Source organism: Artibeus jamaicensis, unplaced genomic scaffold (genome assembly GCF_021234435.1).
Source record: "Artibeus jamaicensis isolate MK-2021 breed Jamaican fruit bat unplaced genomic scaffold, CSHL_Jam_final contig_410, whole genome shotgun sequence".
Lineage (NCBI taxonomy): Eukaryota > Metazoa > Chordata > Mammalia > Chiroptera > Phyllostomidae > Artibeus > Artibeus jamaicensis.
The window spans coordinates 4,102,164-4,126,553 of record NW_026521820.1 but is presented as its reverse complement, the minus strand read 5'-3'; the positions used below and the strand labels follow the sequence as shown (position 1 = coordinate 4,126,553).

The 24,390-nt window shown below is 38.6% G+C and overlaps 1 protein-coding gene and 1 pseudogene across 5 annotated transcripts; one reads left to right on the top strand and one right to left on the bottom strand.

The window, feature by feature from the left end:
• The window catches only part of LOC119041628 (tubulin alpha-1A chain-like), a 178,464-nt pseudogene that overhangs the window by 61,610 nt on the left and 92,464 nt on the right, over positions 1–24,390 (bottom strand).
• Positions 11,333–24,337, top strand: TRIM13 (tripartite motif containing 13). 5 transcript variants are annotated; one of them, XM_037135008.2, is made up of 3 exons: positions 11,333–11,420; positions 12,266–12,370; positions 22,612–24,337. In XM_037135008.2, the coding sequence occupies exon 3, from the start codon at positions 22,618–22,620 to the stop codon at positions 23,839–23,841; it is 1,224 nt and encodes a 407-aa protein (XP_036990903.2). In that variant the 5' UTR covers positions 11,333–11,420; positions 12,266–12,370; positions 22,612–22,617; the 3' UTR covers positions 23,842–24,337. The 5 variants fall into 5 exon arrangements, with proteins under 5 accessions (XP_036990903.2, XP_036990902.2, XP_036990900.2 ...); XM_037135007.2 differs by lacking the exon at positions 11,333–11,420 and adding an exon at positions 11,435–11,593; XM_037135005.2 differs by lacking the exon at positions 11,333–11,420 and adding an exon at positions 11,600–11,836.

Sequence of the window (24,390 nt, the reverse complement as noted above, 5' to 3'; positions counted from 1 at the left end):
TGCACCAACGATGAAACATTGGAAGCAGAAATCAGGGGAAATATCCCATTTGATATAGTAATAAGAAAAATAAAATACTTAGGAATAAACCTAACCAAGGAGGTAAAAGACCTGTACACAGAAAACTATACGACACTGAAGAAAGAAATTGAGGAAGACACATACAAATGAAAACATATATTGTGTTCATAAATTGAAAGAATTAACATAATCTAAATGTCCATACTACCCAAAGCAATTTATAGATTCAATGCAATTTCTATTAAAGTACCAATGCCATATTTCACAGATAGAGAACACAGACTTCAAAAATTTGTATGGAACTATAAATGACCCTGAATAACTGCAGCAATTTTAAGAAAAAAGATGTCTACAGCCATACCACCCTGAACGCGCCTGATCTTGTCTGATCTCGGAAGCTAAACAGGGTTGGACCTGGTTAGTACTTGGATGGGAGAAGAAAGAGCAAGGTAGGATGGATCATAATATCTGATATCAAACTGTATTACAAGGCCACTATAATCATAACAGTCTGGTACTGGCATAAGAACGGACACATGGACCAATGGAACAGAATAGAGAACCCAGAAATAAACCCAATTCTCTATGACCAATTAATATTTGATAAAGGGAGCAGCAGCATAAAATGGAGTAAATATAGCCTCTTCAGCAAATGGTGTTGGGAGAACTGGACAGCTACGTGCAAAAAAATGAAACTTGAGCACCAACTTACACCATACACCAAAATAAATTCAAGGTGGATAAAAGACTTAAATATAAGCCATGACACCATTAAAGTCCTAGAGGAGAACATCGGCAAGAAAATCTCAGATATTTCACGCAGCAACTTCTTTACTGATATGTCCCCTAGAGCAAGGAATGTAAAGGAAAGAATAAACAAATGGGATCTCATCAAAATAAAAAGCTTCTGCATGGCTAAAGAAAACAGTATTAAATTAAAAAGAGATCCAACTGTATGGGAAAACATATTTGCCAATGATACCTCAGACAAGGGTTTAATCTCCAAAACTTACAGAGAACTAACAAAGAACTTACGTGACTCCACTCTAAGAAGACAAGCAACCCAATTAAAAAGTGGGCAAAGGACTTCAACAGACATTTCTCCAAGGAGGACATACAGAAGATCCAGGGACACATGAAAAGATGCTCGATATCACTAGCTATCAGAGACATACAAATTAAAACCACAATGAGATACCACTCTACACAGGTCAGAATGGCCATCATAAACAAAGCAACAAACAAGTGTTGGAGAGGGTGTGAAGGAGAGGGGACCCTAATCCATTGTTGGTGGGATTGCAGACTGGTACAACCACTGCAGAAAACAGTATAGAATTTTCTAAAAATAAAAAAACCTAAAAGTGGACCTGCCTTTTGATCCAGCAATTCTACTGCTGGGATTATATCCTAAGAACCCTAAAACACCAATCCAAAAGAACCTATGCACACCAATGTTCATAGCAGCACAATTTACAATAGCCAAAAGCTAGAAGCACGCTAGGTGCCTGTCAGTAAATGAATGGATCAAAAAATTATGGTACATATACACAATGGAATTCTATGCAGCAGAGAGAAAGGAGCTCCTACCCCTTACAACAGCATGGATGAAACTGGAAAGTATTATGCTGAGTGAAATAAGCCAGGTGTTGAAAGACAAATGCTATATGATCTCACCTTTAACAGGAAGCTAAACAACAAAACAAACAAGCAAGCAAAATAAAAACAAAGACACTGAAATAGAGGACAAGGGGACAGTGACCAGAGGTGAGAGGGAAAGGAATTTCAGGGGGGGAAAGGGGGAGGATTTACAGGAACTAGTATAAAGGACACATGGGCAACAACTAAGGAGGGTGGGAATGGGAGGGAGGTGGGGAGCACTGGGGAGGTGGGTTTGAATGGGAGTAAAAACCAGAAAACTGTACTTGAACAATAGTCTGGGAAAGAAATAAAATCTAGGATAGGGTGAGGGCCAACCAAGCCTTGGGAGGCCACTAGCCAGAGGCCCCTATTTAACCCCTCTTGTCCCACACATGGGTCCCCAGAAAGACCATGAGGCTTGAACTGGATAGAGTTTCAGAGTTTGAGGGCTATCATCCACAGCATGGGTCAGCAGTAGATGAGACACCAAAGTTTGTTTGTGAGATGGAATTGTGGATTCAAGTTTTATTTGTGTGTTCCCAGTTTGCCTGGATTTTCCTGTTCATTGTATTGGGCCTGTGGTACCTCCAATCTGACAGAAAATATTCTGTGTTATCTCCTAGGGGGAGGTATATAGATAGAATGCAGTGGACTGGAATAGGAACAGCCATTCTCCAATGAGTAAGTAGGAATCAAATATTTACTGCAACACTGTTTGCTTGAAATTCCACTGTTTGCATTCCATGTATGCTTTGGTCTATGGGGAAAGATGGCCCATCTATGGTTCCATAGATTGCAAAACTTTCATGGAGTTGGAACTATATTGCCTATGGTTTGGGAGTGGCATGAGACTGTATATTTCCAGGCATTCAGGTCATTGCATGATAGGGTGTTTTCAAGGTCTAAACTTCAGAAAGTTGCAGGATGTATTTGCAAATCTAGGGACTTTTAGAGGAAGATAAATGCCCACGGTAAAGGAAAAGCTGGACCTGCACTCCATAAAGTGCCTTGAAATTTTTCTTGTGGAAAAGAAAAGTGAACCCCAACACAGGGTGACAATGTCTCTGTTACTTTGTGCATGTGCTTGAAAAGCTAGGGACATTTAGCCGCCAGATACTGAGTCTGAATATGGTCCTTTCCAGTGTGGAAAAGAACAAGGATTAAAAATGGACTGTGGTTAAATCTGAAGGAGTAAAGTATATAGAAAGTCTGTGAATGTTGCAGAAGGTCTTTGGAAAGTTGTAAAGGGTATAAGAGGTTGTGAAAGTTTTAACCTTGAGGAAACCTTGAGGAAAGGAAACCTCAGATCTTAGATGTGGTTATTTTTTAATTGCTTGTTTTCTGATCTTATGAGGATGTGGTTTGAACTTTGCTGTTTTGGGTACATCAGGAATCCTCTGTCTCTGCTTTTTGGCCAGTAAGACCTGAGAGGTCACCTGTAACCCATTGGGGAGAATACCTTTTCTATGTGGGATCAAGAGAAGGTCATGTAGGGCTGATGAATATACCAGCCTGACACAAGAAAGCATGGCTCTGCCAGCGATTGGGCAGTGAGAAGGCACACCTCTGCCAGGAGACCAATGGATGCACTGGGGGGAAAGAGGCTATTTCTACCATTAAAGTGAGGGGCCATGAAATGCTGATGAGTATGTCTGCTGGGAGTGAGAGGGCAAGTCTCTGCCAGGAGGTGAGTGGATGCACTGCTGGGTGAAAGACTGCCTCTGTTGGTGAGACTTTGGGCTATGTAGGACAAAGGAAAGTTCACCTGTGTAATTGGTTAGTAGGACCAGTGGGAAATGAGACAAGATTCCAAAGCTAGTTCTAGTCACCCTTTTGGAACTCTGCCTTTTCTTGAAATTGTGCTGTTTGTGCTCTGAAAGGAAATTGAGGATTCCCAAGAAGAGTTAAAACTTCACACTATGTGGTAAAGTGAACAAGAGAAAGCATAAGGCATAGAAATGTAATTTTAGTAAATCTGAATGGGTAAGAAGGTTTGTAACAGATATATAGAAGGTTGTAGAAGTTTGTGAAAGTTTTGGAAAGAAATTATATGGTTTTAGCAATAGAAAGTATAAGGCATGGAGATGCAATCTTCGTGAACATTAGGACAGAGATTTTCCTTCATGCTTTGTATTTTCCTACCTACCTGATCCCTCCAGAATTTGGCATTCTGAAGAAGTGAGTGATGACATAGGTTTCTTTGCACAAAACCAGTAAGACCAATTGATAATGATGGTTTTGTCAACCAAAATTTGACTGGAATGTCATGCCTAAAGGAGGCATGCCTGGACTCTGGCTGTTACCAGAAAGCCTGGAGAAATTGGGATTGACTTTTGAAGCTAGTGAAAATCCACACACACAAAAAACCTGGCACCTTGGTTGGTTGTGTAGTTCATGGCAGTCTCTCCAGGAAAGGAATGAATGTTGCTTTCCTGAAAGATGGCTAGAAGGAATATTAAAGGCACAGTGGAAACCTAAAGGACTTGAGAGAAGCAGGTGCTACAGGCAAGGCCAGATGGCAGGTGTGTAGCTCAGTTTCTGTGCCCTAAAGGGCAGGCTGAAGAGTCAACATAAAAGTTCCTTGTGTAAGTTCCAGCAAAGAAGACTTAAAAGTCATATGTAATCAATTGTTGCTCTTGTATTTATGAAAACAGGCAAAAATTAAAATTAGACTTAATGAAGTCCCTTTAATGACAATAAGGGCAATCCTAAGAATAAACATTGTGGTTCAAGGAAAAGCACAATGCTCGGTGGTGGACATTGGACTAGTGAAGCTGTCTTCAAAGTTTGTTTTCATTTGGAATTTGAAGCTAGTTTGTGATATTATCAAAGATGTTCAATTTACAAGCAAGAAGGATGTGTCAAATTGCCACTGTTAAATATCATGCCAGCAAAGGCCTTGCAACTGGATGTATTCCCAAAAGACAGCCTTGCAAACTCAGAGACTGATTTGTGGGTTGTTGCATGAATTAACATGTGTGTTCTTCCTTCTATTTTCATAGGGCATAAGCCTATGATTTCATTACTTGAGTGATAGTTTAAACAATATAGAATTCACTTAAGAAGCCCATCTGCATCACCACCTCCTAATACTTGGCAATTTGGTTGATCTAAGTGGTTGGTTTGGTGAAGTATGGGGCAGTCAGTGGGCTCCACTTTAAAACTGGTTTCCTTTTTTGTCCTAATGGCTTGGGCAGAAATGGCCCAGAGGTCTAAAAGGTGAGAATCCCATCAGCTTTAGGGAAGATGTGTTGTCAACAGGACATCATAGGGACCAGTCCATTTTTTGGTTAGCTGCCTTTCAGGGCCTTGAGTCTTCCAGGTCTTTCATCTGTCTTTGGTTGTAGTTAGTATGAATGGCACTAATTGGATCTCAGCTATCTATTTCCCTGGGTGATTTAAGCTATTTATCCTCCAGTTGGGAAGAAAACTAAACAATTAGGGAGGATAGGATTTTGCAATTTACTAGATGGCTGTAAACTGCTGGGCCAATTAACAATATATCTAGTTTCTCTATTTTACTTGTTCTGGCTTACTGAATTGTCCCATATTTTTTAATAAAAATTTTAAGATTTTATTTATCTTTAGAGGGGAAGGAGAGAGGGAGAGAAACATCAATGTATGGTTGCCTCTAGTGTGTTCCCTACTGGGAACTGGCCTGCAACCCAGGCACATGCCCTGACTGGGAATTGAACCTCAATCTTCTAGTTTGCAGACCTGTGCTCAATCCACTGAGCTACACCAGCCAGGGCTGTCCCATATTTCTTTATGCAACTTATATGATGACAAGAAAAAATCTCAAAAATATTTTTCTGACCAAATAAGTGAAGAGAGTAATACTGTATGATTCCATTTATAGAAAATTGTAGAAAATTCAAACCTAATCTTTTCTATTTGCGCCCCCCACTTTTTTTTTAAGTTTTGAGCATTCCTTTCTCCAGTGATCCCCCTTCTTGCAATAGGCACATTGATTGGCAGCTAAGGACCTCTCCTCCTTTATTTGGGGTCCTACTTCCTTCCTCCTTTGGCCTCACCACTTTGTTTCTAAGAATACTATGGCCTACTTTACCTTCCTTGCTTTCTAAGAATTGTAAACTTTAGAGGCTACGTCTACCAGCTGAGAGGGATTCATTCTCAAGTCACCACCTCTGGAGTTTCCTTCAAATAACGCAGCACTTTGCCCAATAAAAGTCATGTTTATTACCATTCGCACATTCTCTGTGCCTGTGGATCAGCATTGCTATGTTTCCTATATGCCAGTTAGATCCTCTCTAAAAATTCAGAAGGGGCCTCATCTGGTCTTTGTTGAACAGCCAGTATCATATTTTTTGTTTAGGGACCCCTTTTTTAAGTCCTTCCAGTATACACTTTCTGTAATGTTCCAGGAAGTACCCCCATAATTTGAGTTTCAGTTTGGCTCTGTCAAAGGGATTGCACCAGCGGTGTTGGGGGTCCCATCAGGATTCTCTTGGTGGAGATGCTGGGTCTCTTCATTAGCCCTATTTATAACCAGTTGTCTCTCATTTGCATTTAACAGGATATTTAAGAAGGCCTGTGTATTTGCACAGTTTGGATAATAAGTGGCAAAAATCGAGGCGATAAGATCTGCCATTCTCTGAGGATCATCTCTATTTGAGGGATTAGAATTTTTTCAATTCAGTAAGTCTTAAGTGGAGAATGGAGTATGGGTTCAATAGTAGCCAGCAGGCTGGCCATGTTGATTTACTCCATCTATAGCATATTGCCTCAAAGGAAATTGCCTTGCTCTAGATATGGATGCTCCCTGGCCAAACTGGCTGCCCTGACTGGTCTTTGAGGGGGAGACCCATCCCTCATCATACAGGGGTGGAGCCATTGGCTCTGTGGTCTCCACTTCAGGGGCAGCTTGTGAAGGGGGTGGTAGTGAGAAAGTTCCTTCTACCATCCACCCTGTGTCCCCTGGGTGCAGAACATTGATAAGGTTTATCTCCTCATTCTCCCTTTCTTCCTATGTTTTACTATTGGGAAGAGGTTTTGGGGTCTCCTTCCTTTTCTGTACAACCGAGCAATTCTCTGTCACTGGCAAAACCCTGTTATGCAACATAAATGCATTGACATAATGGATTTCATTCCATCTAACTGTTGGAAATACTGTTTCAATTGCATGATGACACAATAACTTAGGGAGCTATGCATGGGCCACCTTTCCTCACAATTCAAAACATGCATAGGCCACACAGTATTATAATAATTAATTAATACCTCCTTGAAAATTGGATAATAGCAGTATATACCCAGTCTGCCAATATCCTACCCAGTGGGCTCCCTCTAGGAGATAGCACAGAACTGCCCTTATTGGCCTGGGTGTATAGGCCAAAAACTATAACCCGAAAAATCCAAGAAACCTGAGAACATGTAAATAAAACTGGTATCCATGACCCCATTATTCCAAAGAGTAGCAAACTTACTGAATTCTTTCAGGAAGACTTACTAAATTCTTTCAGCCTGTCAAAGCCAAGCAGGTTCATTTGGGATTCAGGCAGATGAAGAAAATGCATAGAACTGTAGAATGCCAGACATACCTTTATTCAAGGGTGGAGCTATCCATGCTTGTGTAAGCCAAGTGTCACACAGTGAGAAGCCCCAAGTCCCTCATATACTAAAAGCACACAAAGCTGGCAGGGTGCCAAAACATTGTATAACACAGCATGATTCTGCGCATGAGGGCCTACTCAAGGTTATGGGAATAGAGTTTATCAGACCCCATCCCAAGGCTATGGGAACACTGCTTATTTTAGTTACCCAGACACCTGGGTAAGGATGACTCCATTTACCCTGCAAATACTCATAAGCAAACCTTTTGCCAAACAATTTCACAAACCGTGGTTCTCAGACAATGGCTTTCTCAAAGTAGTCCTCACCTGGACCTCATTTCAAGGCCTTTTCCAAGACGCATTTCCTTTTCACCAGCCAGGTGTGTTTAGAGGGCCCACACCTCAAGTGGGCGTGCAGAGAAACTCCCAGAGTCTGGGAAATCCACAGTTCCACTCTTGGGGCAACCAGCACTAGACAGTTAGGATTCCACCAGAGTTGCCATTGCTGTTACTGAACAGCAGTTGGGGTCCTGCTGTCCACCACCACTCTTGAAGCAAAATTCCAGAGTATAGGGTAAACAGAGGCAGTCCGACTTCCTCACCTAGGTGTCTGGGCAACTAAGGGAAGCAGTTTCCCATGACCTTAAAAATGGGCCTGATAAGTAGTGTTCTTATAGCCATGAGACTGGGTCTGATAAAGTGTTCCCATAGCCTTGAGTGAGCTCACATGTGTTGTGTGATGCTCTGCTGCATAATTTTGTTGGCACCGTGCTGACTTTGTCTATAGTCTAGTATTTAAGGGGGCAGGGGCTCCCTGCTGGGTGCCACACTGGGTGATGAGAGACATTCAGCATGCCATGCTGGGGAGCAGGTGACATGCAGAGACATGCCGGAGACACACAGCTTGCAACATGTGTGAATCACCCACCCTTGAATAAAGGCATGTCAGATATTCCAATGACTGTGAATATTCTTCCATCTGCCTGAATCTCATGAACCTGCCAGGTCTTGAATGGTCACAAGACAGAGGCAAAGGTTTGGTGATAGAGGGAAGGAGTGTTTATTCAAAAGCTTCACAATTTTGGAATTAACAGCTTTCCACATTATTAGTCACTTAGGCTTATCAATTAAAGCTAAACTCTTTAACTCTTTAGGTTCAGCTTTAATCATTTAAGCCTATCAATTCAGTTTAAACTCTTTAACACCTGAATTCTCCTAGCACCCCCCCCCATTTGTTTTATTGATCTTATTTCTACAGTGTTAGTTTACAAACTAAAACATAAGATACAAAAAGCTACACAATTTTGGAAGAATGGTGGTCTTCTGCATCACAGCCTATTCCCTCTAGAATACCCAAAGAATAAACCTGCCACCCTCTGCCAGGCCAGCCCAATCCTGGGCTTTGCCTGTAGTTCCTTCCTATTCAAAATACTGTGCATTGGGAAATGCAGGCAGCTGCAGCATGACCATCCAGGCATTCTTGAGGAAGAAGAGATCCAGCAAGTGAGCCCAAGAAGCCAAGCTAGTCCGAGAACCTCCAAGCTAGACAGCTAGACCTCTTTTATTTCAAATCTTCTAGCCCATAATTCCATGCACTCTGGAGGCATTCAGCTTCTCAGTCAGTACCATCCTATACTGTTTACCATTGCCTTCTGCTATGGTTCCTTCCTACTCCTCCCCAGTAATCTGATCAGATCTCTGAATCACCACCAACCATATCTAGCTATATAAATATGAGTTATACAATTACACTAAGAATAAATTTTATGTGTTAATAACCTTTCTCTCTTGTATCATTTTAATATTGGGGTATTTATGTTTCCACAAATCAGGCTTTTAAAAAAATAATACCAATTTAGTAGGAGACTGGAGTGCAGTTTTTATTGACACTGATACTTACTGTGCCATAGAAAAAATCCTACACGTGGAATCTGACTTTATAGTCTGAGCTCACCTTCATGTTTTTACCTTGGAAAAATCACTTCACCCCATTCCTCATCTATAGAATAAGGATAATTTCCATCCCAGTGTTCTTATGAAGATTAAGTGGCATAAATATAGTAGCTGTTTTACAAAGAGAAAACTGGGTTTAAGGGAGACACAAAAAATTGTTTTAGCCCTGGCCGGCGTAGCTCAGTGGATTGCGCGCGGGCCTGCGAACCAGAGTATCGCGGTTCGATTCCCAGTCAGGGCACATGCCTGGGTTGCAGGCCAGTTCCCGGCAGGGGATGCATGAGATGCAACCACACATTGATGTTTCTCTCCCACTCTTTCTCCTTCCCTTCCCCTCTCTCGAAAAATAAAGAAAATATTTTTAAAAAAATTGGGTTTAAAAGGGACCTTAATCATGGTGAGACATTGGACTTCTTCAAAGACAGTGAGGAGGTGCTTTTCATGGGGTTTAAGGTAAGCATTTATTAGTCGCGGGGGCCTAGGAACTACGTATGGTAATGTGGAGTGTGTGCCAATAAAATGGCATGGGTCTGATTAAGATAGTATAAAGTATATAAAACAAAGTGGAGTCACTTATGTCAACTAAAATGGCTGCCAGTCAGCCATGACACTTTGGTTCAAGAGGAAAATTACCTAAGTCAGAGTAAACAAATCTGGCAGGAGGAATACTTAGGATATCTACACACATGGTCAGAATAGCCACATCCACAGAGGGGGACCACCCATAAATATGCTCCTGGGCAAATTCCACACTTGGCATCAGGGGTGCCAAGACATTTAACCGAAAAGACCAAGATGGGTGGAGTACTCCACTTTCAAGGTATAAGACAGGTTCCAGATCACTGGCTGAGATAGCCAAGCTCCACACACCACAGTACTGCTCCATGCCACGCTGATCTCCCTTGGCATCAGCGCTGTAGGCTCTGCCCTGCTGCTCACCTGGCTCTGAAGAGCCTTCCTTGCAAGACATTGACAACTCCTTTGCCTACTATGCTGTCTCTTGGACCTGCAGACTGAGACTCTGGGACTCAGGTTTGTTATCCTCCATTGATTGCTCTGTGTGTTATTATTTCTCTTAGATTGTTATAGTGTGAGTAGGATATTAATGTATATTAGTGTTCTACTTTGAGTGAACTTGTATTCAGTAAAAACTGAGTAAATAGCGCAGTTACTGAGTATGATTCCTTGGTTGGTGCTGGGCTGCTCAGCAGGCAGCTAGCAGAGCAGTTGCCTGGCTGACTTATAAGACTATGTCATGAACATTCACCCATAACAGTTATGCCTCAAATACCTTTCCCCAAATCCTATTTCCAAAGCTCAGACTATCCCACCTGAGTGAACTGAACCCTAGGGCATATTGTGATTTTTGACCTTGCTTCAATTCTCCTAATACTGTAACTTTGGAGAAACCATTCCTTCATTTTTATATCCTTCTTATAGCTGCTCATTGATAAGTACCTAATGTATTTGGTATTAGACAAGGTCCTTACTACAGGGGCTAGACATCAAAACAGTGTCAGGTTAGCAACTGAATAACAGCAACAGATCATTTAAAGCCAATTTAAGTTCTTCATTCTCTCTGAAGGAAAAAGCAGTACTATTTTTTTTAAGTGGTATTTTTTGGTAAAAGAAAATTTTAAATACAATTGGTGAGATCACATGGTATTTGTCTTTCACCGCCTGCCTTATTTAATTTAGCATAATGCTGTTTAGTTCCATCCAGGGGAGATGGAGACAACTATGCTGGAACAATAAAACAAATAAAAAATTAAAAAGAATTGGTCCACTAGTGCTCAACTTAAAGCCTGTAAAGATAGAGTTGCAAGTTTGGGCTGGGGACAATAGTTAACTTCATTTTGGTTGTGCTCTGGCTTGAGTTGTTGGCTAAAGCCCTGGCTTTGGTCCCAACACAAGTGCCTGTCCCACCCACCCCAGTTGTGGGGTCCAGTCAGACAGTTACCTTCCTTTCCCCAAGCCACTGTGGCCCGGGTTCTGATCCTGAGATGAACTGGTGTGAAGGTTTGGACTTTCGTTTGTTTCTAAAAACACAACGAGCAATAACAAAGGAAAGTGCAACAATCCAAGTGGAACCAGCTTCTTGCAGGCCTGCTTCCTTCCGGGGTGGCTCCCTTGGGGATGGCACCGCCTCCAGGCATCTGCGCTCTGTGCAGGAATAGCCACGTCTGCTTCCTAGCACCAAGAACTGGGCCCGCTTCCCGACAGCGCTTTGCCAGCGTGAGCAGCCCTTTAGGAAGAAAGAGAAGCAGGCAGTTTGGGGCCCTCCCCTTTTCCGGAGCACCGAGAAGGGTGGCGGTTGGAGACGTCAGAAGAACTCCCGCCTCTCTTTACCCACATCCTGGGGAGGGGGGGAGGGGGCGGGGAGGCAAGATCCGAGTGGTGGAACAAAGGTGAATCTCGGCAGAGGAACCCCACAGAGGTGTTGGGTGGAGGGCAGTGGGGTGGGGCCAGGTCGGCTACGTGAGTCCTTTTTGCTGTTGGCCAAGCCACGTAACACAAGCCCCCAAGCTGGTGGTGGTTGGGGAGCAGCGTGGTTGCAGGCAGAGCTCCCTCTGCGTCCAGGACCTCAGAGCTAAGTACCAGTCCTCGGTCTCCTCTCAGGGAAAGGGGTTGTCCTGAAGCCTGCTGCGAAGGTGGGGACTTGTTTGGGCTCGGAGGGACCTATGGGTGAGGGCTGGCAGAGAGTTCCAGCAGCAGGACGGATAACAGCGGGGCTCCTGGACTAGGGGTATGTGGTGGAGTGGCGTGCGGGTGAGTAATCAGGACCGCGGGTATCTGCTCCAGAAAACCTGCTCCTCCGAGGACCGTGCTGGCTGGGTTCCACTGCCAGCACTATGATTATGGCCTCTTAATGAGAAGGCGGCAGTGAACCAGAACCTTGAAGCTCCGTAGTACAGAAATCTCCAGCCTCCGCCATGCTCGTGGCTTTTTCACCAGGTCCTAAGCAGGCTGGCTTTGTTGGGGGGGGGGGGGGGAGGCGCAATTGAGTAAAACTAAAGGTTAAAACTAAGATTCCTGTGCAAATTAATGCATAACACTCTTCTTTTTTTCTTTACTTGCAGTAGTCTCCTTTGATTGTCAGTCACAAGGTGGAAAATAAACCAAACAGATTTCTTTGCTCTGGGAAATAGTAACCCTGATGAATACACCTGCTTGCAGGGACAGAGGTAAACTACAACACATTTCCCTACATAAAAAACAAAACTAAACAACAAGAAACCCATCCAATTTCTTTATGCCGAGAACCTTTCAAAATTGAACTCTGTGTAAAATGTATGTGTTCCCATGTTTAGACTGTACCCTTGTGGTGGGTGACCTTTGTTCTTTCATATTTTGTCAAAACTCAAAAAAATATATTTCAGACTTAGGTATTCTTTTTGAGGCAATTACCTGAAATGTACTATGACCCAAATATTTATATTGCAGAGGAAAAGAGAGGCTTCAGCATAATTTTCTTTTTTATATTGTTATTTTTTCTCTTGTTTTCTGACTATGTAATAACTATTTTAAAAGGAGAATTTCATTTACATAACCACTTCCTTTGGTAGAATTTGATGGAGCTGTCTTGCACAATGAGAAGGTGCATTACTTTAGGCTCTCTTATCTTTCCCTAAAAATACCTTCTTTTTTTTGCACCAGGTGATGTACTAAAACTCCCTACCAAGTCCTTCCACAACACCAGGTCATTCTCTTCATTTTCTACATTTATGATAAGTTGAGTACCTTCCCTCATTTCTGCCACAGCTTTTGTCCAGATATACTGATTCCCATGAAATTGTTTTGTAGCTGTTACCCTATAATACTTATTAGCTTTACTCTCCCTTGAAATTATAGGTCAAGAGTCCAGCTCTCCTTTAGGACCTTTCTTGGTTAATACACCTTGCTCTAACATAACACTTTAAGTGTATTTACAGTTTTCACAGTATTTGTGCACATAGGTAATTAAACCACATATATTTAGATAGTTCAGCAGTTTACAAGATTGACATACATTACTTAAACTTTATAAGAACATTATAAAGATACTATAAAAATCCTTACTTGCCCTGGCTGGTGTGGCTCAGTGGATTGAGCACTGGCCTGTGAAGCAAAGGGTCACCTATTTGATTCCCAGTCAGGGCATGTGCCTGGGTTGCAGGCCAGGTCCCCAGTAGGGGACACATGACAGGCAACCACACATGGATGTTTCTCTCCCACTCTTTTTCCTTCCCTTCTCCTCTCAAAATAAATAAATAAAATAGTAAAAAAAAATCCTTATTCTATGAAAGTTAAAACTAGTTCTTGTATGTAGGTACTCAAGCAAATTCAATGTTCTTTTCATTTACTGGAGAGCCTCTTAATCTAAATTGTAAAAATTATGTAATTTTGAAAGGGATTTAGACAGCACATGATCAAACTTCTCCATTTTGCTAATTAGGGTACTAAATTTTTCACCCATTTCCTGGATACTGCTAAGATCTAAGAAATGGGAAACTAAGATCCTGTGCCTAGCTTGCTGTGTACAACTGAAATCTTCACTGGGAGGGAAGGATTCAGTTTTTTTTAACTTCAATAGGTGCTTAACTAGATGGTCTCTTAAGATGTTTTTAAGCCCAGTACTTCTATTTTATTTCTTCCCCATAACTATTATTGTCATGTTTCCTATATATATTGGTAATGCACAGACACATACTAATATTAGCTAATATATTAACTAATATTAGACTTAAACTGTTTTATATTTTAAACTTGGTTAGGTATGGTAAAGTATGACTTGTTGTTTTTTATTAAGCCCTATAAAAGAATGGTTCTGTTGTAAGGTCAGGAACTACATGGAGAGGTGAGGCATTCTCATACATCATCGGTTATAGTTCACAAAGTGGTGTATACCCTTTCTAGAGGGAATCATGCTTATCTGTTCAAGAGCCTTAAAAATGTTTGTACTCTTTAACCTTGTCCCCTGCCCCCCCACATAGAAAAACTTAAAGGTTGTAAATAATCATAGCTGTGGACAAAGACTGTTCTACAAGATGTGCATTTAAGAGTTATGATACAAAACAAATAACCAATAAGAAAGAGCATATTCATAAGGTACACTTGCATATTTTAGAAGGGTATATGATGATAGGAGAAATGTATGTGATAAAAATAAGTGAAAAAAGTGGATACAAAATTGTGTAATGCTACCAGTTTTGTCAAAACGTGTGTGCAAACACAATATTGGAAGAACTATGCCAAAATAATATTGGTTATTCCTTGCTGATGTAATTCTGAGTGACTTTTTCCTTTATTTTCAGAATTTTGTAGCATAGCAAATCACGTTAATAATTTAAGAAAAACATAAAAACTAATTGTATGGATAGCCTCTCCAACTTTGTGTCAACATTGTGTCCTTTTTATAAGGCATTTAACCTTTTAGAGTTACTTCCTTTGTAGATGTGCTATATTTCTGTATTTAAGGTAAGAATTGACTTTTGGCTTATATTTAATCTTTATAGATATCATTAGAATGTTGTATTATCCATTTTTGTTATTCAGGAAAGATACTGTCATTGCCATTGTGTTGGCCTGGGACTCTAGATACTAGAATGGTGCTAGAAGAATAGAGTGTTTTGCCCACTTCTTGCTACAGTTTACCAAATACAAGTGTCCTTTGATATACAGAATAGTTACATTCCAGTCAAGGGTTCTATAATGAAATTCCCTTAATGTGAACTCTTTTTAATTAACATGTATTACAGGTGTAGATACATAACATTTCTAAGGAAAAGTGGAATTAAAATTTTTGCTGATAGTTTAAATTATTGTCTTTCTGTGGCATAAGCACCAAGACTATATTCTACTTGGCAATAGCTTGGCTTCCTACTTAAAACTCACAGAGGAGCTTTTCCTTTTTCACCCTGCATATTTGTAGCATTGAATATGAACAAGAAGTGCCAACATAATATACATATTACAATATAGTCAACCTAAAAAACTTGCTTGAAGTTCAGCACCATTAGCTTTCAGTTTGATATATTCTGTAGAATAAGATGTGTATATCATTCTATACCAAACAAACGGAACATTGTTCATACCATTTGTCTCAGAAGTAAGTGATTAGTTAGTAGGTGGTACTTATCAGTTATGTACTAAATACCTGTTTTCACTTGGTACAGTGTTACATACCATGTAAGTAATTTTATCTAGATAAATCTAGCTAGTTAACCTAGCAGGTCTTTCTGAAACCTAGAATTACCCTCAAATACAGAGTTAGATGATAGAAACTTTTAATAGGTACCAACCTTTTGGGATAATAATTTAGGTAAATGATTGCCAAGTTTATAATTGTAAAGAAGACAGTTTGTTTTAGGGATTAGAATTTGTCTCCTTCATTTAAACCTGTTTTCTGGGAGAAAAGAAACCAGACATTCCTGATTCATGGAACCTTTGCAGAGGTCAGTAATTCCAACTTAACTTTATTTGAACTCTTAACAGGTAAAGATAAATATCTGGGTCTGGTTGCTACCAAACTAGAAGCATAAATTAGGCTGTATGTATGTTTTCCTCCAATTCAGACACTTTGTTTATTCAAATTGATTTCATCATGGTGGGAGAAAATGGGTTCAACATCATTTGGGGTCCCCATAGATTTTTCAGTAGTTGTACATAAATGGGATAGAGGTATCTGATCTAGGAGGTTTCTTAAAACCCTATGCATTTAATGCTGCAGACTTACAGGATCACAGAGTAATATCTTGAGTGATTATCATGTGATGCAGGGAAAAGTAAAAAGGAAAGAAAGATGAAGAGGATGGGGGGATAAAAGAATAAGAGGAAGAAATTAGATCGTATTCATTGAAACAATATGGGGAAGATGAGTTAAAAGAATAATAAAGGAAAGAGTCGAGGCAAAATAGTGGTACAAAGAAAAGAATGAAGGATAGGAAAAAGGAAACAATTTTTTGAGTGGTCTGTACTATTAAGGTAAGCACCTAGTTTTTGTTGATAATGTCACCTTAACCCAAAAGCTGAACTTTCTCTGAGTAGGTGGGCTTCCCAGGCTGGTTGACCTTCTATCCTAGCTTCATTTTGCTATAACTTACCAGGAATCTGAGTAGAGATATCTTGAGCAAAATTTTAACTACTTATATGGACACACAGGTAACTTTCATATTGTGTTTGCAAGAGTCACATAACAATTAGATAGCTATTTTAGACACAGGATATGATATATTAATTTTAATACTCATTTTTTGAAATATTGGAAATCTTAATCTTCATCCTGTTTTGATCAAATAAGTTATGGAACAATTTAAAAGCCAGAAAGAAGTGTAATAACATTGATATAAGGCACTTAAAACAAAAACTTTGTAAATAATTTTCACATATTACTAGATATCTTTCAAAACAGTTGTATAATGAGGACAGAAACTATAATATGTGTAAATGTTTTGTCAAAGGATACAGACTGACTGCCAGACAAGTATGTTAGTCTCCTCACAGACCTAGATCGAGAGATTTCCAGTAATACATTTTTTAATTTATAAAAGATAAAATAATACTATAACAGATTAAGCTCTTAATACTATAACAGATTAAGCTCTTTGTGGAGCTTGTCATATTTAACCTTTGTACTGTTTTACTTTCTTAGGTCAGTATAGTTTTCTTCTGATTGGCTGCCTTTTTCTTTTTTTTTGGCTTTTTGTTGTGAAAAATTTCAAATATATGGGAAAATTTTTAAATATTAAATATTCTTACCTACATTCAGTAGTTTTTAACAGGACTCTTATTAAGTTTCAAGAAAGAGTTATTAGTGGATCTCATACTAAAATAGAATACAGTATGTTACTTGAAAATAAAATTAATTAGTGTGCTTACAGGAAGTGATGAAAAAACAAGGATGATCCTTTGTATTCTAAACATTCTTCCAAGAGAGGATTGATGACTTTCATTTCAGTAGAGCAGGGGTGTCAAACTCATTTTCACCGGAAGCCACATCAGCCTGCAGTTGCATTCAAAGGGCTAAATGTAATTTTAGGACTGTATAAATGTAACCATTCCGTAACTAGGGGCAAGAAGCTTGGTGCTGCCACTGGATAGAAACAAGGTGCCAGATAAAACAAGGTGAAGGGCCAGATTTGGCCTGTGGGCCTTGTGTTTGCCACCTGTGCAGCAGAGCTTCACGTAACAGTTTTGTCTGTGAAATGAATTTCAGCGTTTGTTATCCAGTTAGTTGTTAGGTATTTGGATATTTGTTTTTAAATTCCTGAATTCATAGATGCCTCAAAACAGGATAGGAATTTGGTTTAAAATCCTAAGACATAAAGTATAATATATTGGCTTTTATTATGTTCTGTAAAGGGACTTGGAAAGAAATTGTGGGTAATATTTTGTAAAACTTTATATTGCTGTCAACAAATGAAAGGTTTTAGGTGGAATTTTCTTTTAATAAAACAGGTTTTTATAGACATTAACTTTTGCTTAAGAATGAATAAATGAGCACCTTTTACGTTATAATTATTTTGGGTTGATGATTTGAAAACAAAGGACTTGTGGAGGGAGAAATTCAATATACACAGATTAGCCTTTACTTCAATTTTATGACTCCTCTCCTTTGCAAGTATTGGTTATTATTTGTTTGTTTGTTTGGGAAGGGAAGGAGAAAGAGAGGGAGAGAAACATTGATTGATTGCCTCTTGCATGGTCCCTGAACAGGGACCAAACCTGCAAGCTTTCCTTTGTAGGATGATGTCCAACCAACTGAACCACACCAGGGAGGGGGGGCGGCTTTCCCATTTTTTAATAGTTTGGTTGTCATGTTTCAGTTCACATTTGTAGGGACTGTTCATGCTATATGTCCACTCCGTGGATATGTAGGATTGATAAAGCAGTTTTATAGTTTCCCCTGAGTGCACTTACCTTGCAAATTTGCTTATAACTAAATATGTGGTAATGTTATACAACTGTGTATTTATCAAAACTCATAGAACTGTACATCAGAGTGAATTTTTACTTATAAATTTAAAAATACATTAACTATAAATATGTCAGGAAAATGCAAAAGCCAGAGAGGTGGTAAACAACGAAGTATATATTCATTTACTTTCTTTGTTGGTATAAAACTTGAGAAATTTTTCTTAGTGGGAAAACATTTTGCTGCTTCAAAATTGAGACCTTTTTAGTATTGAGAAACAAAGTTGAAGGAAGAAATTAATCTTGGAAGATTTGTTTGCCTTTATACAATTAATTTGACATTGGTTAAGTTCAAGTTTTAAGACTGAACAATAATTTTGTTTACATAGTTCCTTGACACTAATAGAGCTTGATTTGTATATTGGGACAAAATTCGCTGCCAAAATAGGAGCTATGTACTTTAGTCTCTTGAAGAGTAAGCTTTATTGATTTCTTCAGATTTTTATGTGTTAGCTACACTTTAAGAAAAGGATCTTCCTTGGCTGGTGTGGCTCAGTGGATTGAACACTAGCCTACGAACCAGATTACTTACTGGTTTGATTCATGGGCCAGGTACCTGGTTGAGGGCATGCATGAGGCAACCAGTTGATGTATCTTTCACTCACTGATGTTTCTCTTCCTGTTTCTCCCTCCCCATCTCTCTAAAAATGAGTAAATAAAATCTTTGGGGGGAAAAGGGATTTATAAATTCCTTTACTGTGAAGCATACTCTTCCTGTAGTGAGACTAAAAAATCTTACCATTGTCATCTAAAATTTTTTTTTAATTTATTTATTTATCTTTAGAAGGGAAGGGAAGGAGAGAGGGAGAGAAATATCAATGTATGGTTGCCTCTCATGCATCCCCTGTTAGGAACTAGCCTGCAACCCAAGCATGTGCCCTAACTGGGAATCGAACTGCAACACTCTGGTTCGCAGACCCACACTCAATCCACTGAGCTACACCAGCCAGGGCTATTGTCATCTAAAATTTTTGAGGCAACAAACTTGCTGTGGTTTCTTGGATTAGGATATTATGTCTCAGTTTTCTATAAAAGTCAGCTGTGGTCACATAGTTTTATCATGAAGTTTTGAGTATAAAACTAAGTGAAGAAGAGAAAATAAAAGTGTTTAACTTTTAAAGTAAATGAAAATTAGAATCTTTATAAACCAAAGTTTGTATGCTGTATTATTAAAAATAGAACAATAGGGTCTGTCATAATTTTGATGTAATTTGTTTTTAAAAAAGCGACTTTCCAAATAGTAATTTTTTCTCTCTGGTTCATTTTAAGAGCTGTAAGTTGATTATGGCTTTGGGATGGCTGTTTATTCTAAATTTTCCTGTGTGTAACATTTTTCCTCTTTACTTTTGATCTTACTTGATTGCCTTAAAATTCTTTTTGGCTGCTCTTGTAGAATCCTCAGTTTTCTTCAAAGTTGCTCTTTCCCTTGGGTGCCCTTTTTCCTCCTCCTTACCCCAACTATGCATCCTTTTATTTATTTATTTACTTACTTACTATTTATTTACTATGTTTTACAAGGATAAGTAAATTAGGTCTGCTTTATTGAATGCCGCCCTCACTACTTTTCTGTTTTTATTGCCGACTCCAAAATCTAGCCTTAGCATAGAATTCTTAGGTAAAAGTTGGTAGCATTGAAAGTGATATAGTGTGGAACAAGACTAGAGTTGTAGGCTATTCAAAAGTATTCCTTCTCTGTTCTAGAGAGTCAGTGTTTAGCTACTTGATAGTTTTTTAGCATATCAGTTTTCATAGCCATTCTCTTCCCAATGTTTTTCAAAGGTTGTATGATTACTTAATGTCACAATTTTTTAGAAAAATCTCATCACACATTTGCCATATGAATATGACACTAAATTTGACAGAATAATCTTTATACAGATTATGTAGATATATAGTTACATATATCTATATCCTGTATCCCTCAGTTTAATATAAAACTTATAAACTAATTAGCCCTGCAAGCTCAGCTTATCTTTTAAATACTATTTATCTTCTAGATTATAGCTCTAATTGTAACTCTTAAAATTACTGTTAAAATTATTTACTTATTTTATATTATAAGATGGACTCCATATTATTAGACCCTGTATTTTATTACTTTAGTGATAACATCATATATGTATATATATATATATTCCTAAGTAAATCTGAATGAGGACATTCAGCACTGTTTTGGTTTTAAAACTTAAAGATAGAAGTTTTAAAATGTACATTTAAAAATAATAAACTCATATTGAGAATTGGTATTCTTTAGATCAGCGATCTCAAATATTTTGGTCTCAGACCCCATTATAATACATTCTTAAAAACTGGAGATCCCAAGAGCTTTTGTTTACATGTATACAGTATAGTAGTATTTACTGTATTTTAAATGAAAATTGAGAAAATGTTTAAGATATTAATTTAAAATAATAAGGATAAACTTATGTTAACAAATAATTTATGAAAAATAACTTTTTTGAAACATTAGTGGGAAAAGTGGCATTGCTTTACAAATAGATCTCCTTAATGAATTTCTGTTTAATGGAAAACACCTGGAGTCTTTATCTGCCTCTGCCTTACACCTGTTGCAGTAAGGCATTTTGGCTGAAATATACCAAGAAAATAAAATTTGGCTTTGCACAGATGTGTAGATGGTGAGGGGAGGAATATTTTAATAGCCTTTTCTGATATCTGTGGATCATCTTTGATATTATACCAAAATTTAAAGGTAGTTGCAGTATAGAACCTGAGGTTATATTTTTGAACATACTGGTCTTGATCTTTTACCCATGCATGATTTATACCATGCATTGGTGATTTGAACCAGTTTGTTCACTGTGTTATATAGATCTCCAAATCTCTTTGTATTTTATTATATACTAATTCCCCCAAAACCCCACACATTTATTAATATTACTGCTTATCTCATTAGAAAAGTCTTTGATTAATGGGAAGGAGTCAGTATCCTAAGTGGCAAACAGTATTTTCCAAAAGTCTGGTTTTCACTCAAAAACTCAACTTTTAGCATTAGCAAAAATACTATCATTTTTTTCTTGAAGTGATGAACTCCTTTTTTTTTGTTTTCAAGAAAACATCTGCCAGGTATACTTAATCAGAATAGGCATAGTTTAGTTATTCATTCTTTCTGTCCCATGTCAAAAGCAGGTGGTTCATTTCAGCCTGCAACTCAGTTACATGTGCTTTTTGTCCTGGCATTTTCTCCTGGTATGTGACAGAAATGTGTGTTTACTTTCTATTTTGTCACTCAGGGGTCAAGATTTAATAAAATTAGTAATTCTTACTGCTTCATTAAGAACATTTTTGCTCTGGATGGTGTGGCTCAGTGGATTGAGTGCCAGACTGAAACAGAGGGTTGCTGGTTAATTTCCAATCACATGCCTGGGTTGCGGGCCAGGTCTCCATTAGGGGCTGCAGAACAGGTCATCACATTGATGTTTCTCTACCTTTCTTCCTCCTTCCCTTCCCCCTCTCTAAAAGCAAGCAAACAAACAAACAAATAAATAAATATGTATATATAAGTATACATATGTGTGTGTGTATATATATATGTATATGTGTGTGTGTATATATATATATATATATATATATATATATATATATATATATATATATAGGAACATTTGTAAATGAAACTGGCTATGCCCAGTTTGATGTGATGATGAAGAATGTGGATTAATAGTACAGTTTGGTCCTGTGTAGTGCCTTGTGTGATTCCTGCTGAGACTCCAGCAGTGTCTGCTCACCATTGCTTTCACAATATTATGAAAATTGTATTGACCTAATGATACCCTGAAAGACTCTTAGGGAAACCCAAGAGTTTTGAAAACTGATGCTCTAGACAGACAGTACAAGATGGCTTTGATTACTGTCCTGGTGGCTTTAAAAAACTCATTTAGTTTTCTAGGGAAGAATGAATGGCAGCTTTCTCATTTTATTTTTTTTACCTGTGGTGTTAATTGTAATTTTGCTTTTGAAATAGAAAAGTGCCATTTTTAAGTAAATGTCTGCATGAAAGTACGTGCTTGGATTTATATTTCTGTGCGGTTTTTTTAAATACCACATTTTATAATTGTCCAGACTAAAGAGCTCATTCTCTTCAGACACTGAGTAGCTTTGTCTCTGATAGCTAGTAGTCAGCTTTCTCTGTTTTAAAATAATCAATTGGGTGCTGCTGGCTCAATTTGCAATTGTCCTAGTCCTAACCCTGTTTCAGCTAAAGACTATTGTTGGAAAGTCCACACAAAGGCCTGTGTACAGGGAGCCCTACTAATGAGCAGTGTGTTCTAGCCTCAGCAGATTAAATCTGCTTTGGTGTGCATTCCCTTCTCAAATTTCTCACTTATTCCCATTGTTTGCCTTGTTTCAATGAAAGATCATTTTTAATGTCTATGAAGATAGTTTCTTTTAATTACTACACAGTGCAAGTGGGGGATTACTAGAATAAAATTAAATGTTTATTTCTCTATGGTAGGATGTGATGGAGCTGCTTGAAGAAGATCTTACATGCCCAATTTGTTGCAGTCTGTTTGATGATCCTCGAGTTTTGCCTTGCTCGCACAACTTCTGCAAAAAATGTTTAGAAGGGATTTTAGAGGGAAATGTACGGAATTCATTGTGGAGATCACCTCCATTCAAGTGCCCCACTTGCCGGAAGGAAACTTCAGCATCTGGAGTCAATAGCCTGCAGGTTAATTACTCCTTGAAGGGTATTGTGGAGAAGTATAACAAGATCAAGATCTCTCCCAAAATGCCCGTGTGCAAAGGACACTTGGGGCAGCCTCTCAATATTTTCTGCTTGACTGATATGCAGCTGATTTGTGGAATCTGTGCTACCCGTGGTGATCACACTAAACATGCCTTTTGTTCTATTGAAGATGCCTATGCTCAGGAAAGGGAAGCCTTTCAGTCCCTCTTTCAGAGCTTTGAGACCTGGCGTCGGGGAGATGCTCTTTCTCGCTTGGATACCTTGGAAACTAACAAAAGGAAATCTCTACAGTTACTGACTAAAGAGTCAGATAAAGTGAAGGAGTTTTTTGAGAAATTACAACACACATTAGATCAAAAAAAGAATGAAATCTTGTCTGACTTTGAGACCATGAAGCTTACAGTTATGCAAGCCTATGACCCAGAAATTAACAAACTCAATACCATCTTGCAGGAACAGCGAATGGCCTTTAACATTGCTGAGGCCTTTAAAGATGTGTCAGAACCAATCATATTTCTGCAGCAGATGCAGGAGTTCAGGGAGAAAATAAAAGTAATCAAGGAAACTCCTTTACCTCCCTCTAATTTGCCCATGGGCCCTTTAATGAAAAACTTTGATACCAGTCAGTGGGAAGACATAAAACTAGCAGATGTAGATAAACTTTCTTTACCTCAAGACACTGGCACATTGATTAGTAAGATTCCCTGGAATTTTTATAAGTTTTTTCTGGTAGTCATTCTGCTTGGCCTTCTCATTTTCTTCAGTCATGCTATATTCCTAGAATGGTCTTTATATGATGAACTCTCAACCTGGAAAGACCATCTTTCACACTTTAGTTCCTATTTGAGTAAATCACCTGATTTTGTAGAACAATCCGTTTTTTACTGGAAACAGGTGACAGGTGGGTTTTTCATTTTCAGTGAAAAATTCAAGAATTTTACTTGGGTGGTGCTGAATAATGTGGCAGAATTTATGTGCAAGTATAAATTATTATAAAATCTGTTTCAAGTGCATAGTTCTCTCTTTTGTTAGGCATTTATTAAAGAACAGAATAGCTCCAAAAGTTTTCCTTCCAAAAGTAATGTCTTAACACATGCTACTCAAATTAGGTAGCATAAAGGTAAGAATGAAATTTAATAATACAGTCCTGAACACTCCTTCCTTTTAAAAGAGTATGTCTAAAATAGGCATCTTACCCCTTAATATTGATTGTATTTATGGTATGTCAAAAGAGGAGGAATGAGAGCACATGATTTAATATTGATGACCTGGCTGGTGTAGCTCAGTGGATTGAGCACGGGCCCGTGAACCAAAGGATCATGGTTCGATTCCCAGTCAGGGCACATGCCCAGGTTGCAGGCCAGTTCCCTGCAGGGGACGCACGAGAGGCAACCATACATTGATATTTCTCTCCCTCAAGATGAGTAAATAATATTGTATTGATGAGATAATGTAATAGTGATTATTCACTTAAGCATGTAATAAAGGTTACTGTTGTGAAGCAACTTTCTTTTGAGTGAACATTCTTTTAAAAGAAAAACTGGT

Coding starts and splice junctions, on each gene's coding strand:
- TRIM13 (XM_037135008.2), top strand. CDS start 22,618: ATGGAGCTGCTTGAAGAAGATCTTACATGCCCAATTTGTTGCAGTCTG.